We start from the raw sequence: 12,366 nt of genomic DNA on the forward strand, positions 1-12,366 counted from the left end.
AGTCATAATTTTCGTTGACTAAAGCAATACTAACACTTACACCTAAAGTCTGAAGGTGCGATATTAGTCATGGAGGAGTCTAGCCGCTGGTTATCCTCTGAGACTCTTCAGGACAGTGACCTTCCCTCTCCTTGTTCAGCTGACATCTTCTTATTAGTCTTACACGAAAGCACAGATTCACCCAGTCAGAGCTCTCATTTCAACAAAGGATGAATGTCATTAAGCCCTCAAGCAATCTTTTCAGAGTGTCTGAGCTGCTTTGAAGTGGAAAACTGTTCCAGTTGCCAAGAAAAAGATGAATATCGCAATTACACAGCAGCAGCCTGTTAGCCCCACTGGGATATCACATCTACATTTTGCAGCAAACCATTTGTGTCCTCAAACTCAGTGACATGTTAAGACTTAAACAGTTTATTTTTAAGGCTTCACATTTCATTCATTTGCTGTTTGCACTCACACTCTGTCAGCTCGGTCACAGGTTTATTTTTGTCTTTGGTTAAGTTTCCGATGGACAAAGGACGGAGAGGAGTTTGACCCAGGCGCTGACCCAGAGCTGAAGATGACAGAGCGCGCTGGCTCATCTGCATTTTACACGCTCAGTAACACAATGGACACTTTGAAGCAGTACCCGGGCAAATATGTCTGCTACGCATCCAACGAGCTGGGGACGGCTGTCTCTAATGAAGCCATACTCGAAATTGATGGTAAGAAAACATCAACTGTTGATGATTCCTGAAATTACAACTGATCAGATGTAAAAAGAGAGACTTTCATTTTTGGTTGATGATGTGGATTTTCAAAGTCTGTCATCTTCACTTAAGATGTGGTGTTATGAAATTGTCTGGCCTCAGCCCAGAGGGATGAATCACACCATTTTAAGTGGTAAAAGGATAATCAAGCCTCCCCTGATGTGTTTTCATAAAGTGCACCGCATCAGAGGAGCCCCGTGTCTTTTATGGATGTCAGCTTCGATGCCATCTCTCCCGTAAATGCCTTTAAGGTCCAGATTAGACGTGAGCGGTGTTGTTGTTGGTTTTATCAGCAATAACAGAGCGATTTACAAAGCTGTAAGAGGAGCAGGCGTATAAACCTTTACCTTGGCCTGCTTTATAGAGAGCTCATCTGACAGCAGATGGAGGCTCACACTGAGTTCTCGTTGTACCACCATCCAGAACATAATTACATGCAGTAACATGGTAATCAGCATACACTAACATACACACACTTACACACATGAACACATATCCCCTGAGGCAAAAGCAAAGAGCACCTCTGTGCAACCATCCACCTGTGTGACTGGCTCTTTCCTGGGCGACCTCCTTCCTTCACTGTTTCCCTGACAACAGTTTCCCCAGAAACACTCTTGAGTTGATGTCATGTGAAGCCCTCTTCAGTTGCTCCTGTGGGGTTATCAACAATGAGCAGCGGGGAGGAGGATGGGGGAGAGCAAAAATGTATCATACACAAATCACGTCACTCTACTTTGACTAGTCTGTAGAGATCCTGCAGTGCTTTTCTCCTCAAACTCCAAAAGTTCCTCAGAGAGGGATTTAAAAAGATATTCCTTGTTCACTGTATGTCTGCTTGAGTTGGTTTGCTTCAGATAATCTTCAAACAACACATAAAATGTATTTATGGGTGGTTGTGCTGGAATTACAGGCATGTCTTTGTCCTCACTTTTCCCCCTTTAGCTCCCCCAACCCAACAGAAGGAGAAGAGGGTTAATGTGAAGGCTGAGGAGGGAACCAGTATCGTCCTGAAGTGTAACCCCCCGCAGAGCTCCATGGAGCCAATCATTCACTGGATGGACTGGAGTGAGCACATTACCTTTCCATCTCCTTCCATTACATCCTTCCTGTCTCCTTGAGTTAAACTGCCACTTGGACCGTTTATCGATCTTTCTGCTTTTCACCTCTATCCTGCCATAGAGAGGAGTGCTTTAAATATATCCTCTTTATTTTCTTTCTTTGTGTTCAAAATACCTTGTTTTGCAATAATTTAATGTGTCTATCACTACTTACCTCTGCTGTTGAGCGTCTCTTCTCTTTTCCTTGTTTCTCTTTTTTTTTCACCCTGCATCTTTGTGTGATCATTGTCTCGCTAATGCTTTTTCTTTTTCCTGTCTCCCTCTCACTACAGGGCTACACCACATCCAGCTGAGTGAGCGGGTGGTAGTAGGAAAAGATGGAAACCTGTACTTTGCCCATTTAACAACAAGGGACAGCAGAGAGGACTATACCTGCAATGTGCAGTACCTGGCAACACGCACCATTCTGGCAAAAGAGCCCATCACTCTGGCTGTCAACCCCTGTGAGTTCATCTCTAATGAGCTAAAGTTAGTGTTCAGGTTTCGACTGCTCTGGGTTGTAAACTTGGGACAACTGCGTGATACACTCAAACAGCCCCACTGTTATTTTACAAGCATATACATCAAAATCCTACATCACAGCTGTTTCACCTGTAACTTGATGTGAAAACGTCATATAAGAGGGTCCTCCTCTCCATGATGCAAAACATATTTTGTCACATTACATTTTGCTGACATTTAGATATTATTTCTGGTTGTGAGATGACTGCCTGTGAGATTTCTGCAACCAGCTCAGTGAAATGAAGATTAATGGATTTTTGTTCAGCTGTGCTCCCAGCACTGAAAAATTACATTTTAAAATTTCAGCACATTCATCTCCCCATAGAAACAGAAACTTCACAGTGATGAATAGACTTCTAAATTTCCCCAAGCACGCTTTGTGCCTCAAATTTAGAAAGCCTTAATGACAAGCTGTTTGGTTTTTGTTGTAGTAAAATATTTTAAAGGTTTATCTAAAAAAAGGCTTCAGAAACAGAGATTCACAAACGACCACTGAGAACCACTGAGGCTGTATGGTTGCCCCCCACCTCCATGTGCTAGCTTGTTGCTGAACTAAGCAGTAGCGTGTCCGGTAGATGGTCCCAGTGTCGGCGGGAGGCCCATCACCTCCTTAGGCCAGCGGTAATGAGATGCAGCTCACGCTGAGCTGTAGCTGCCAGCATCTGTGGCCCAACTAGAGGTCAGAGAGTTGAGCACATGTTAGCACAAGACCTCTGTGTGTGTGGAAGAAACCTGTGAGTCAGTGTGTAGTGAGAACAGTCAAATCATCCCCACATGATACCGCACACTGTGTGCATCTGTGTATGTGTTTGTGTCAGTCTCTGAAAAGGCTGCTGTGTCAGCTGCATGTTACCTTTACATGTCTATAAATCTGTGTCCTCATCCTAAAATTTCCTCTCCTCTCTTTCTCTCCAGCTAACTCTGTGCTGCGGAACAGGAGGCCCCTTATGATGAGACCTACTGGAGCCCAGAGCATGTACCATGCTCTCAGAGGCCAGACCCTCGAACTTGAGTGCATCGTCCAAGGCCTGTGAGTGTGTGTGTGTGTGTGTGTGTGTGTGTGTGTGTGTGTGTGTGTGTGTGTGTGTGTGTGTGTGTGTGTGTGTGTGTGTGTGTGTGTGTGTGTGTGTGTGTGAGAGTCTTTGCTAATCTTCCACCACCATCAGTCCTGTGGTACTGAGCCACCTGCCTCTTACCCATCATTCTTTCCTCCTCTTACCTCTCTACGGGATTTTCATTTCATAATCTCTTTTTTTGATGCTCTTTGCTGCTTTCTTATTTTACTAACTTGTTCCCTTTCCAACTTGCCAGAGTCTTTCTTGTTCTTCTAATTTCTATTTTCTATCTTGTTTCATTCTCTCCTCTCTTTAATAAATACACCTTCCTCTGTTACACCCTCACCCTCTCATCTCACTCTCCGTGCAGCCCTACTCCAAAAGTGACGTGGGTGAGGAAGGACGGTGAGCTCTCTGAAACCCGGACCGTTAAGGAAATGTTCGACCGCCGCCTGCGCTTTAGTAACATTTCAGAGAGTGACGCGGGCGAATACCAGTGCACGGCTGAGAACCCTCAAGGGAAGGCTGCACACACTTACATTGTGACTGTTGAAGGTACTTCACACACAGAATAAGTGTCTTTTTATTTATGCATGTGTTTGGCCGGTTGAATAAGGACAATTTGAATATGTTCTTTGCATTGTATGGCGTGTACATATAGTTCAGTCTCTTGTATCTCCTGCCACTACAAAAATGAAACTTAAAGCGTCAATGTAACTAAAAATCCTGCACCACTGCTTGTGTTCATGTAAAAAAAATTAGTTGAAGTCAGTGAAGTTTTTTTCACTTGTAAACATAAAGAAGTTTTCAACTTTAACATCCAGAGCAGAGCGCCCTGTTTGTTTAATTTTTACTTTTAAGTTGAGGTTTGATAATATAATTTGATATCCTTCTTGTGACCTGTGTAATTATTATTTTATGGCCTTTCCAGCGGCTCCCTACTGGACCAAAGAGCCGGTCAGTCAGTTATATGCTCCAGGTGAGACTGTCAGACTAGACTGCCAGGCGGATGGCATCCCCTCTCCAGTCATCAGCTGGACCATCAATGGGATTCCCCTCTCAGGTTAGTGCACTTGAAAGACAATAAATCAACACAAGTCACGACACACTGAATGCTCACTGTGTGTTTTTTTTTTTGTTTTTTTTTTGTTAAGAGATCGACAAGGACCCAAGACGTTCTCTGACTACAGGTGGATCTCTAATCTTAAAGGATGTCAACTTTGGAGACACAGCCATCTATCAGTGTCGGGCCTCCAACAAGCATGGGACCATCCTCACCAACACCAACATCTATGTCATTGGTGAGACTTTCTTTTTGTGTACATCTCATATTTATTCAAGTGTTTGTTTACTTCTGTGTGTCTCATTTCTGTGTCTGTGTTTCTTCAGAGCTGGCTCCTCAGATCCTCACTGATGATGGGAATACATACACATTTACAGAGGGCCAGAAAGCCTTACTGGAATGTGACACCTTTGGCTCGCCGAAACCCAAGGTCATATGGTGAGGAGCAAACCACCAAGCTGTTTTTCATCAACCATATTGCATTTTATATAAATGCGCTGTGACGGATATCCTTATCCGCTGTCTAGAGGGTTTTCATATTAACAGATTTCACATATCAGTGCGTAGGTAACTCTTTGTATGCATAAATTAACAGCCCAAAGCTGTTACATTTGGACCATGAGTGTGAATTTTATTTATAGGGGTATTTCCACCTTTCCTTGTTCCGTCTGCTTGAGTAGAAAACTGAACTGGTGAGTTAATCAGCGCCTAAATCGGCTGAAAAAGGGTCTGTTTCTCCCCCTGTTCCCTCAGTTTCAAATGTACCTCTCTGGGTCCTTGTGTGTCTTTCACAGGGAGAGTGGCAGCACTTCCCCCATCCTGGAAGATCCCAGAGTCAATCCTCTTGCCAACGGAGGACTCGAGATCACTAATGTCACTCACGATGATCAGGGCATCTACAACTGCTTTGTACAAAGCAGCAACTTGTCCATCAGCGCCGTGCTGGAAGTGCTCAGTAAGTGAACCATCACGAAGCTGAGCAGCAGTTGTTGTTTGCACCTCAAACAGGTTTTACTCAGACTAATTGTGTCCTTGTCTTCCCCTCCAGACAGAACAGTGATCATCACACCTCCGCAGGCTCTCAAAGTGCAACCTGGAAACACAGCAATCTTCACTTGTGAGGCACTTGTGGACCAAAAACTTGAGCCTCCGTTAATTCAGTGGAGAAAAAATGAACAGAAGCTCTTTCAGTCTCACAGTGATGAAAAGTAAGACTCTGTGAACTCTTTTATACTTAATCACAATTGGTGATTTGTGTATATAGATCAGGACAACCTTCCAGGGCAACAATGCAACTTTCTTTCTTACTTGTTTTTCCCTTGTAGCAATGTTGATCTGCACTGCTCCAATTACATACCCAAAAACTCTTATGAATAAGTGACAGCGTTGACACAGATAAAAGGAGGATGAGATGAGGAGCCAGGGGGAACGTGAATATAACAATGATGTCCATGTTTTCACAGATACACGTTTGAAGGATCAGACCTGATAATAGCTAATGTGGGACCAGACGATGAAGCAGTTTACACCTGTCAGGTCATCACTAAATTGGACATGGCCAAAGCCAGCAGCACCCTCACTTTGTGTGGTAAGATATATCCCTTTATCACATAGACTGAGCCTACAGCAGCTCTTAAATACTTTCAACATTACATTTTCAATTAGCTTTTAATTTTGCTTTAACTCTGTGTTGTTAGTTTAACTTTTCATGTGGATTCACACAGCAGGAATATTGTTGTGGTCTTATTTTTGTCCCTGTCAGATCGCCCAGACCCTCCTGGTGCTCTACAAATCACTGATGCGAAACATCGAGCAGTGACCCTCAGCTGGACACCCGGAGACGACCACAACAGCCCTGTGCTAGGTTTAAAGACTCGCTCATAGTTGCACGAACATCTGAACACACCTGTTGTTTTTTCCTTCAGTGCACAATTTTTTTTCATGCTTCAGTAAAAGGATATTTTCTCCTGCTGTGATCCTCTTTTGCTGCTCATTGAAGTTGTGTACTGTCACAGGCACAAATCATCTCTAACTCCAATCCTTAGAGCAACAGATTCACATCATTTATCTCCCTTTGGCAGAATAAAAGACAGCTTTGTTTTCATTACATTTCATTTTTCACAGACGGTGTGATTATTATTTGATCTGCAGTATCACATGTGTCTAAGATAAATGTCTCAGCATGACTTTGTTACCGTGTTTATTTGTGTTTCCTCCTGTCTTTCTCCATCACTCCTTGACTCATTTTTTTCTTCTTTGCAGAGTTTGTGGTTGAGTTTGAGGACCAAAGAGCAAAAGAAAGGGGCTGGGAAGAGCTCAAGCGAGTAAGTGGAAACAAGAAGCATGCCAGCCTTCCCTTGTGGCCCTACATGTCCTATCGTTTCCGGGTCATTGCCATCAACGATGTGGGCAAGAGCAACCCCAGCAAGCCCTCTGAAATCCACAACACAGTTGCTGAAGGTTGAAGCCAATGCTTGTGTTTTATGAGCTTTCATACTCGTAGTGAACTCAAAATAAGACGACACTAAGCTTTTCTCCCTATAACAGCTCCAGACAACAACCCAGAAGATGTCAGGAGTGAGTCCGCAGACCCTGGCACTCTGCTCATCTCTTGGGAGGTACATCTTCTTCCAGAATCTGAAACTAAGTCAAACAATAATATTTTCAAAAGCTGTTTGTATCTTATTGGTTGCTGTTCTGTATCTCTGCAGGAAATGGATAGACGTAACTTTAATGGACCTGACTTCAAATACCGGGTGCTGTGGAGGCGGGTGGTGGGCAGCGGGCCCACCTGGCACACCAACTACACAACTACACCACCGTTTGTGGTCAATGATGTTGGCAACTTTTCGGCGTTTGAGATCAAAGTGCATGCAGTCAATGATGAAGGGGAGGGACCTGAGCCTGACCCTGTCATTGGTTACTCAGGAGAGGATGGTAAAGATGTTTCTACAGCATTTGCCATAGTTTTAAAAATTACATTTGATACTGGCACTTGATCTTCTTTCTGACTCACCCTCCTCCTTACCTGTCCTCAGTTCCTCTGGAAGCTCCATTAAATCCACCTGTTGATCTACTGAACAGCACAACCATCATAGTGGGCCCGATAAAAATAGATAAAAGCACGGTCAGAGGACACCTGCTGGGTTTTAAGGTACTGTTTCTGTATCTTCTCTGTTGTTTAGCTGACATATGCAGCGCCTGTCCTCATGAATTAAACATACTCTGGGTTTACAGCAAAGACAGCCAGATCTTAGCTTGGCAGAGCTTCACAGTTATCTTTACTTTCAAGGTTGTGAAGAATAGAAGTTTTTTTATTATTTTGGATGATCTAACCTTCAAAATGTATCGTACCCTTGTTGCACTTCCTCTCTTACTCTCTTTTAAGTCTTTGTTACATTTAACATCCAAGAGACACTTCATCATTTTAAAACAGATTTCAGAAAGAATGAAAAAGTATCTCCAATGGTGATCACATTTTTCTGTTGTATTTAAAATATGACATGAGTGTTAGGTCTGCGAGCTGTTTTAGAAGAATTAATCTATTCTCTGTTAGGCCTGAACCACACGTATATGGATATATTCGTAAACGCACATTTTCTGTCCAATTGGGCCTCTCAACCATACGAACACGGCGATTTCACCCACATAAACTGAGATTTTTAAAAACGGATAAAAAAGTGAAGAAATAAAAAAATTCCGGTTGAGGGGATCCGTGTAGCGGTGTTAAACGGAGCTGGTGTTGACGCGTTGACGTCAAGCACCTAGCAACCCGTCACTGTGTTTGACTGCACATGCTCATAACATTCTTCTTCTATGGTTTTCACATTTTGCTAACCTGCCACTTATCGGCCAGGCATGGCATTGCAGGCTTCAGAGGCGATCGTTTTCAGTTTGGCCTCTTCGTATGGACAGAGATATTTTTGTGGTGTGGATGAAGATATTTTTTTTAAACGAGGACAAAGATATCAGATCAAAAAATTATCCATATACGTGTGGTTCAGGCCTAAGTCATGACCTCCGACTTTTTTGGCTCCAGATCTACTTGACCAGAATCGGCTCACAGGGTCATCACCGAGGCCGGAGGGCTCGGGAGCCAGAGATCACCATGGTGGTAGAGACTGGAGCCAACGAGGAGAAGAAGGTGATCAGTGATCTCAGACCGTACTCCCACTACTCCCTGGTGGTCACTGCATTCAACAGCAAGGGCGAGGGACCCCCCTCTGAGACAGTGCCCTTCGAGACTCCTGAGGGAGGTAAGACTGAGACCAGATAGACGGGGCTCATATGGGATGAGATAAAGGTTAGAGTGGGTGATGATGTGTGATTCCAGCGGGGGCAGACAAAGATTGTGTGGAGTGGGAAATTTAGGCCCTGGTTTACAAAAAAGGATTGAGTGACTTTTGCGCCTGCTGAATTTGTGCAAATGAGCCAAGAAGACACCATCTAATTCACAAAGCATGCTCACAAACTGTGTGCAGAGTAATATCGTCTCTGTGAACCAGTGTTATCTTCATATATTCAAATTAACTGCAATCCATTTATTTGGAGCAGAACATTCCCCTTTTTACTCAAACGACCCTCATTGATTGGCTGAGTGATTTGTTGAAAGGTGGAAAAGGTATAAGGGTCAGGCAGGACAAGTTATTGACAGGTAGCGAGCTGTTGCTGGAATACGGGTGACAGATGATCAGCACAGTATGATAATACCTTGACAGTGATTTTTAATTGTGCCTGCTTGTGTTGCTCCTAGTCCCTGGTCCTCCAACATCCCTCATTCTGGACAGTCCATCAGATACAGAGATGACCCTTCACTGGACATCTCCGAGTCACCCAAATGGAGTCCTCACTGGATATCTTCTGCAGTACCAGCAGAGTAAGCACTGTCTACACCCTCATCAAACAAAAACATACACTTTACATCTAAAATCTCCCGTAAACCAAGATTTCATTGTTTTCATCATCAGTAAAAGCATCATCTAAATGAAACATACACAATACATTTCTAGCCAAATCAATTGCACCGGCAGAGTGAAGCCTCCTAATGAAGCTCATCAATCAGTCACATGTCACCTATAACGGCGTGTTCAGGATCGAGTAATGATTACATGTTTTTTGTGCTGTGCTGCGGTCAGTTGTGGAGAGTGATGACAGCCCCATGCAGGTGGAGAAAATAGACGACCCCACGGTCACCCACCTCACTCTGAAAGGCCTGGACCGGCACAGTCACTACCGTTTCTACCTGAGGGGGCACACTAATGCAGGGGACGGGGAGCCCATCATGAGAGAGGGTGCCACTACGCTGGATGGAGGTACAGAAGCAGATTCACTGGATCCTTAGATCAGACATGCAGAGGCTGTAACTGATTAAGACCTTAAGCCCTCTCTCTGAATGTCTCACAGAACCTCCTGACAACTTCAACCTGACTGAAGGGGAAACCTCAGTAAATCTCAGCTGGGTGGCCAAGAAGAGACACAGGAATGTCAGCTTTCAGATCAAATACCTCAGAAAGAATGGTATGAAACGTAACTTACATGTGCACAAGAAAAACTTCACATTCTGTTCTGTGGTGAGAATATCTTCATAGCTTAACACACTAAAAAGGTCACCAAAGTTCACGTCGTGTCTCCTCAGATGGCACCAAGTGGAAGATGTCAGAGAAGCTGAACTCCACGCAGGGTTTCTACCAGCTCCAGGACCTAACCCCTGGCTCTCATTACCGTCTCCACTTCATCTACAACAACAAAACCTTCAGGGAGGTTGACATCCACACGAAAGGAACAGGTACTATGAGCCTTCTGCCTCCATTCATCCTCTTTCCTTTCATCTCCTCTGCTCCCTCCTCTGGGCTTCCCACGTCTAAATATAAAGCTGATCCTCCTGAGGGTGTCAAGCAGTTTTCGCAGCTGCCTGTGAAGTAATTTCACAGATATGTATAAAAGAGAGCTTGGTTAGCCATATGAAATGATCCATTACTTGAGTGTGTTTGGTGCATTTCTCTGTTTTCTTTGGTTCCCGAGTGAAATGCCACTGTTGTCAAAATGCTTTGTTTCTTCTGCTCTCGATCCTTCTCCCTCTGCTCTGCTGTGGTTCTGACACTTTTTCATCCTTTCCATTCCTCATTTATTCATCTTGTTTCTCTAATTTGTAAAACTCACTTTTGCTTTTTCTGCTTTTGCCTTTTTTTCCAGCTGTGAAAGAGATGCAGCAGAGCTTTGCCACACAGGGCTGGTTTATAGGTCTTGTTAGTGCCATCGTGCTTCTGCTGCTTATACTTCTCATCCTCTGCTTCATCAAGAGGAGTAAAGGAGGAAAGTATTCAGGTAGGTGATGCCTTTAGTCTTAAGCATCCTGAGCTTAAACACTGTGTATGCTTGGCGTTGGTGAGAAAAAAACAACAACTGATGAGCCTCAAACGGATTTTTCAAAGAATGCACTGTCATCGTCCTGCCTGTGAGAACAAATCAGCGTTAAAAAAAAATGCTGTGTCACCTTTCACATAGGCTTTGTGGGTAACACTCAACACTCTGGAGTCATAAAGCTGTTTGATAATGAAAGTAACTGCAGTACAAAATGGAGCCAAGCAGTTAGATGAATGCGCCAAAGTAAACAAGATTATTCTCATGGGAAATAAGTAAAATAAGATTGCACGAGGTATAAATTCTGCTCCAAACAGCTCTCTGCATGACTCACTCAGCGGCTTCAAATATTTGGGCAGTTTCCACCTTTACAAGTCTTCCTCCTTGCAGCTTTCATAACACAAATATAATAAAACCCACCCCAAAGCTTATACTTCTTCTCTTTGATAGCAAGGAAGAGGCTCTGCCTTTGAAAAGACGGTGGAATAATAATCACAAACTACTAGATTTTACTGCAACCTGCAGGCCACTGACTGACTGCTCAGAATAAAATCCAAACACACCATCCTTTTATCTTTCTCCACATAAGAGAGAAGCAAGCGTCCAGCTCCTTTAGAGGAAGGCTCAGTCATGTTTTTGTAAAGTTAAGAATGAAAAAAAAAAGAAAAAATACGATGATGAGAAAATGAATCATTTACATACAACTTTAATTATTTTGTTGAAAGTGAGTGATTACATCAAACATTACACAGAAATCTGTTTAGAGATCCCAATCTCTCTGCAAGAAACATATAGATATTCAATCTTCTTTATTCTCTCGGTGTTATCTTGCTGCATGACAGAATGTAATTATCGATGTCTGACTCAGTGGGAGAGAGAAACACAGTTCAGATCTCACTGATAATGAAATCCAATAATCTTCTTCTCAGTCAAAGATAAGGAAGAGGGTCCGATGGACTCAGAAGCAAGACCGATGAAGGATGAGACCTTCGGAGAGTACAGGTTTGTTAGCTCAATGCACAACAGCTTTTTTCAGTTTAACATTTTGTTTCTTTGAATTATTTAAACTCCTAACACAGCCTGACTCCCTCAGCACTGTTTGCGCTTTCTAATCCTTTGTGCTCCTTTCATTTTCTTCTTCCCGATGCTTGCCCCTGGTATGCAGATCCCTGGAGAGGTATGCTGTGTTGTGATGTGCAGACCCAAACCCCCTTATATTGTCCACCCCATGCCTGTGTGCTACCTACCTCTTGACTTCCCTGCAGCATTTAGAGTAGTCATGATGCAATGTGTCATTTCAGACTGGGAATGATGATTTTTTTTCAGACTCTCTGTAATATCACATTTTTCTTATCAAAGTCTAAAAAGGTGATTGATTACAAAGTAAAACCAAGAAAAGCAGCAGCATTATTCATTTTAGAATCTGGTGCATCAGATTTTTTACAATTTTACTTTAAAAACCTTAAATATAGATTTTGGTCATAAAGTAAGATAGTAAGATGATCTGAAAATATGTAAAT

At 43.1% G+C, this 12,366-nt stretch overlaps 1 protein-coding gene across 2 annotated transcripts in view; it reads left to right on the forward strand.

The window, feature by feature from the left end:
• The window catches only part of l1cama (L1 cell adhesion molecule, paralog a), a 43,731-nt gene that overhangs the window by 27,805 nt on the left and 3,560 nt on the right, over positions 1 to 12,366 (forward strand). Inside the window, exons 6-29 of one of the 2 annotated variants that reach the window (XM_074681343.1) lie at positions 502 to 704; positions 1,692 to 1,814; positions 2,140 to 2,310; positions 3,284 to 3,398; positions 3,794 to 3,978; positions 4,355 to 4,486; positions 4,578 to 4,724; positions 4,813 to 4,924; positions 5,281 to 5,441; positions 5,535 to 5,694; positions 5,950 to 6,074; positions 6,249 to 6,350; positions 6,749 to 6,946; positions 7,034 to 7,104; positions 7,198 to 7,423; positions 7,525 to 7,640; positions 8,526 to 8,742; positions 9,240 to 9,362; positions 9,622 to 9,798; positions 9,890 to 10,003; positions 10,122 to 10,271; positions 10,679 to 10,810; positions 11,776 to 11,848; positions 12,012 to 12,023. In XM_074681343.1, the coding sequence (XP_074537444.1) occupies positions 502 to 704; positions 1,692 to 1,814; positions 2,140 to 2,310; positions 3,284 to 3,398; positions 3,794 to 3,978; positions 4,355 to 4,486; positions 4,578 to 4,724; positions 4,813 to 4,924; positions 5,281 to 5,441; positions 5,535 to 5,694; positions 5,950 to 6,074; positions 6,249 to 6,350; positions 6,749 to 6,946; positions 7,034 to 7,104; positions 7,198 to 7,423; positions 7,525 to 7,640; positions 8,526 to 8,742; positions 9,240 to 9,362; positions 9,622 to 9,798; positions 9,890 to 10,003; positions 10,122 to 10,271; positions 10,679 to 10,810; positions 11,776 to 11,848; positions 12,012 to 12,023 (3,345 nt within the window). The remainder of the gene's footprint in view (positions 1 to 501; positions 705 to 1,691; positions 1,815 to 2,139; positions 2,311 to 3,283; positions 3,399 to 3,793; positions 3,979 to 4,354; positions 4,487 to 4,577; positions 4,725 to 4,812; positions 4,925 to 5,280; positions 5,442 to 5,534; positions 5,695 to 5,949; positions 6,075 to 6,248; positions 6,351 to 6,748; positions 6,947 to 7,033; positions 7,105 to 7,197; positions 7,424 to 7,524; positions 7,641 to 8,525; positions 8,743 to 9,239; positions 9,363 to 9,621; positions 9,799 to 9,889; positions 10,004 to 10,121; positions 10,272 to 10,678; positions 10,811 to 11,775; positions 11,849 to 12,011; positions 12,024 to 12,366) is intronic. The other variant, XM_074681344.1, reaches the window with a different exon arrangement.

Source organism: Halichoeres trimaculatus, unplaced genomic scaffold (genome assembly GCF_033239565.1).
Source record: "Halichoeres trimaculatus isolate MK-OKI-2021-1 unplaced genomic scaffold, fHalTri1.1 fHalTri1_scaffold_11, whole genome shotgun sequence".
NCBI lineage: Eukaryota > Metazoa > Chordata > Actinopteri > Labriformes > Labridae > Halichoeres > Halichoeres trimaculatus.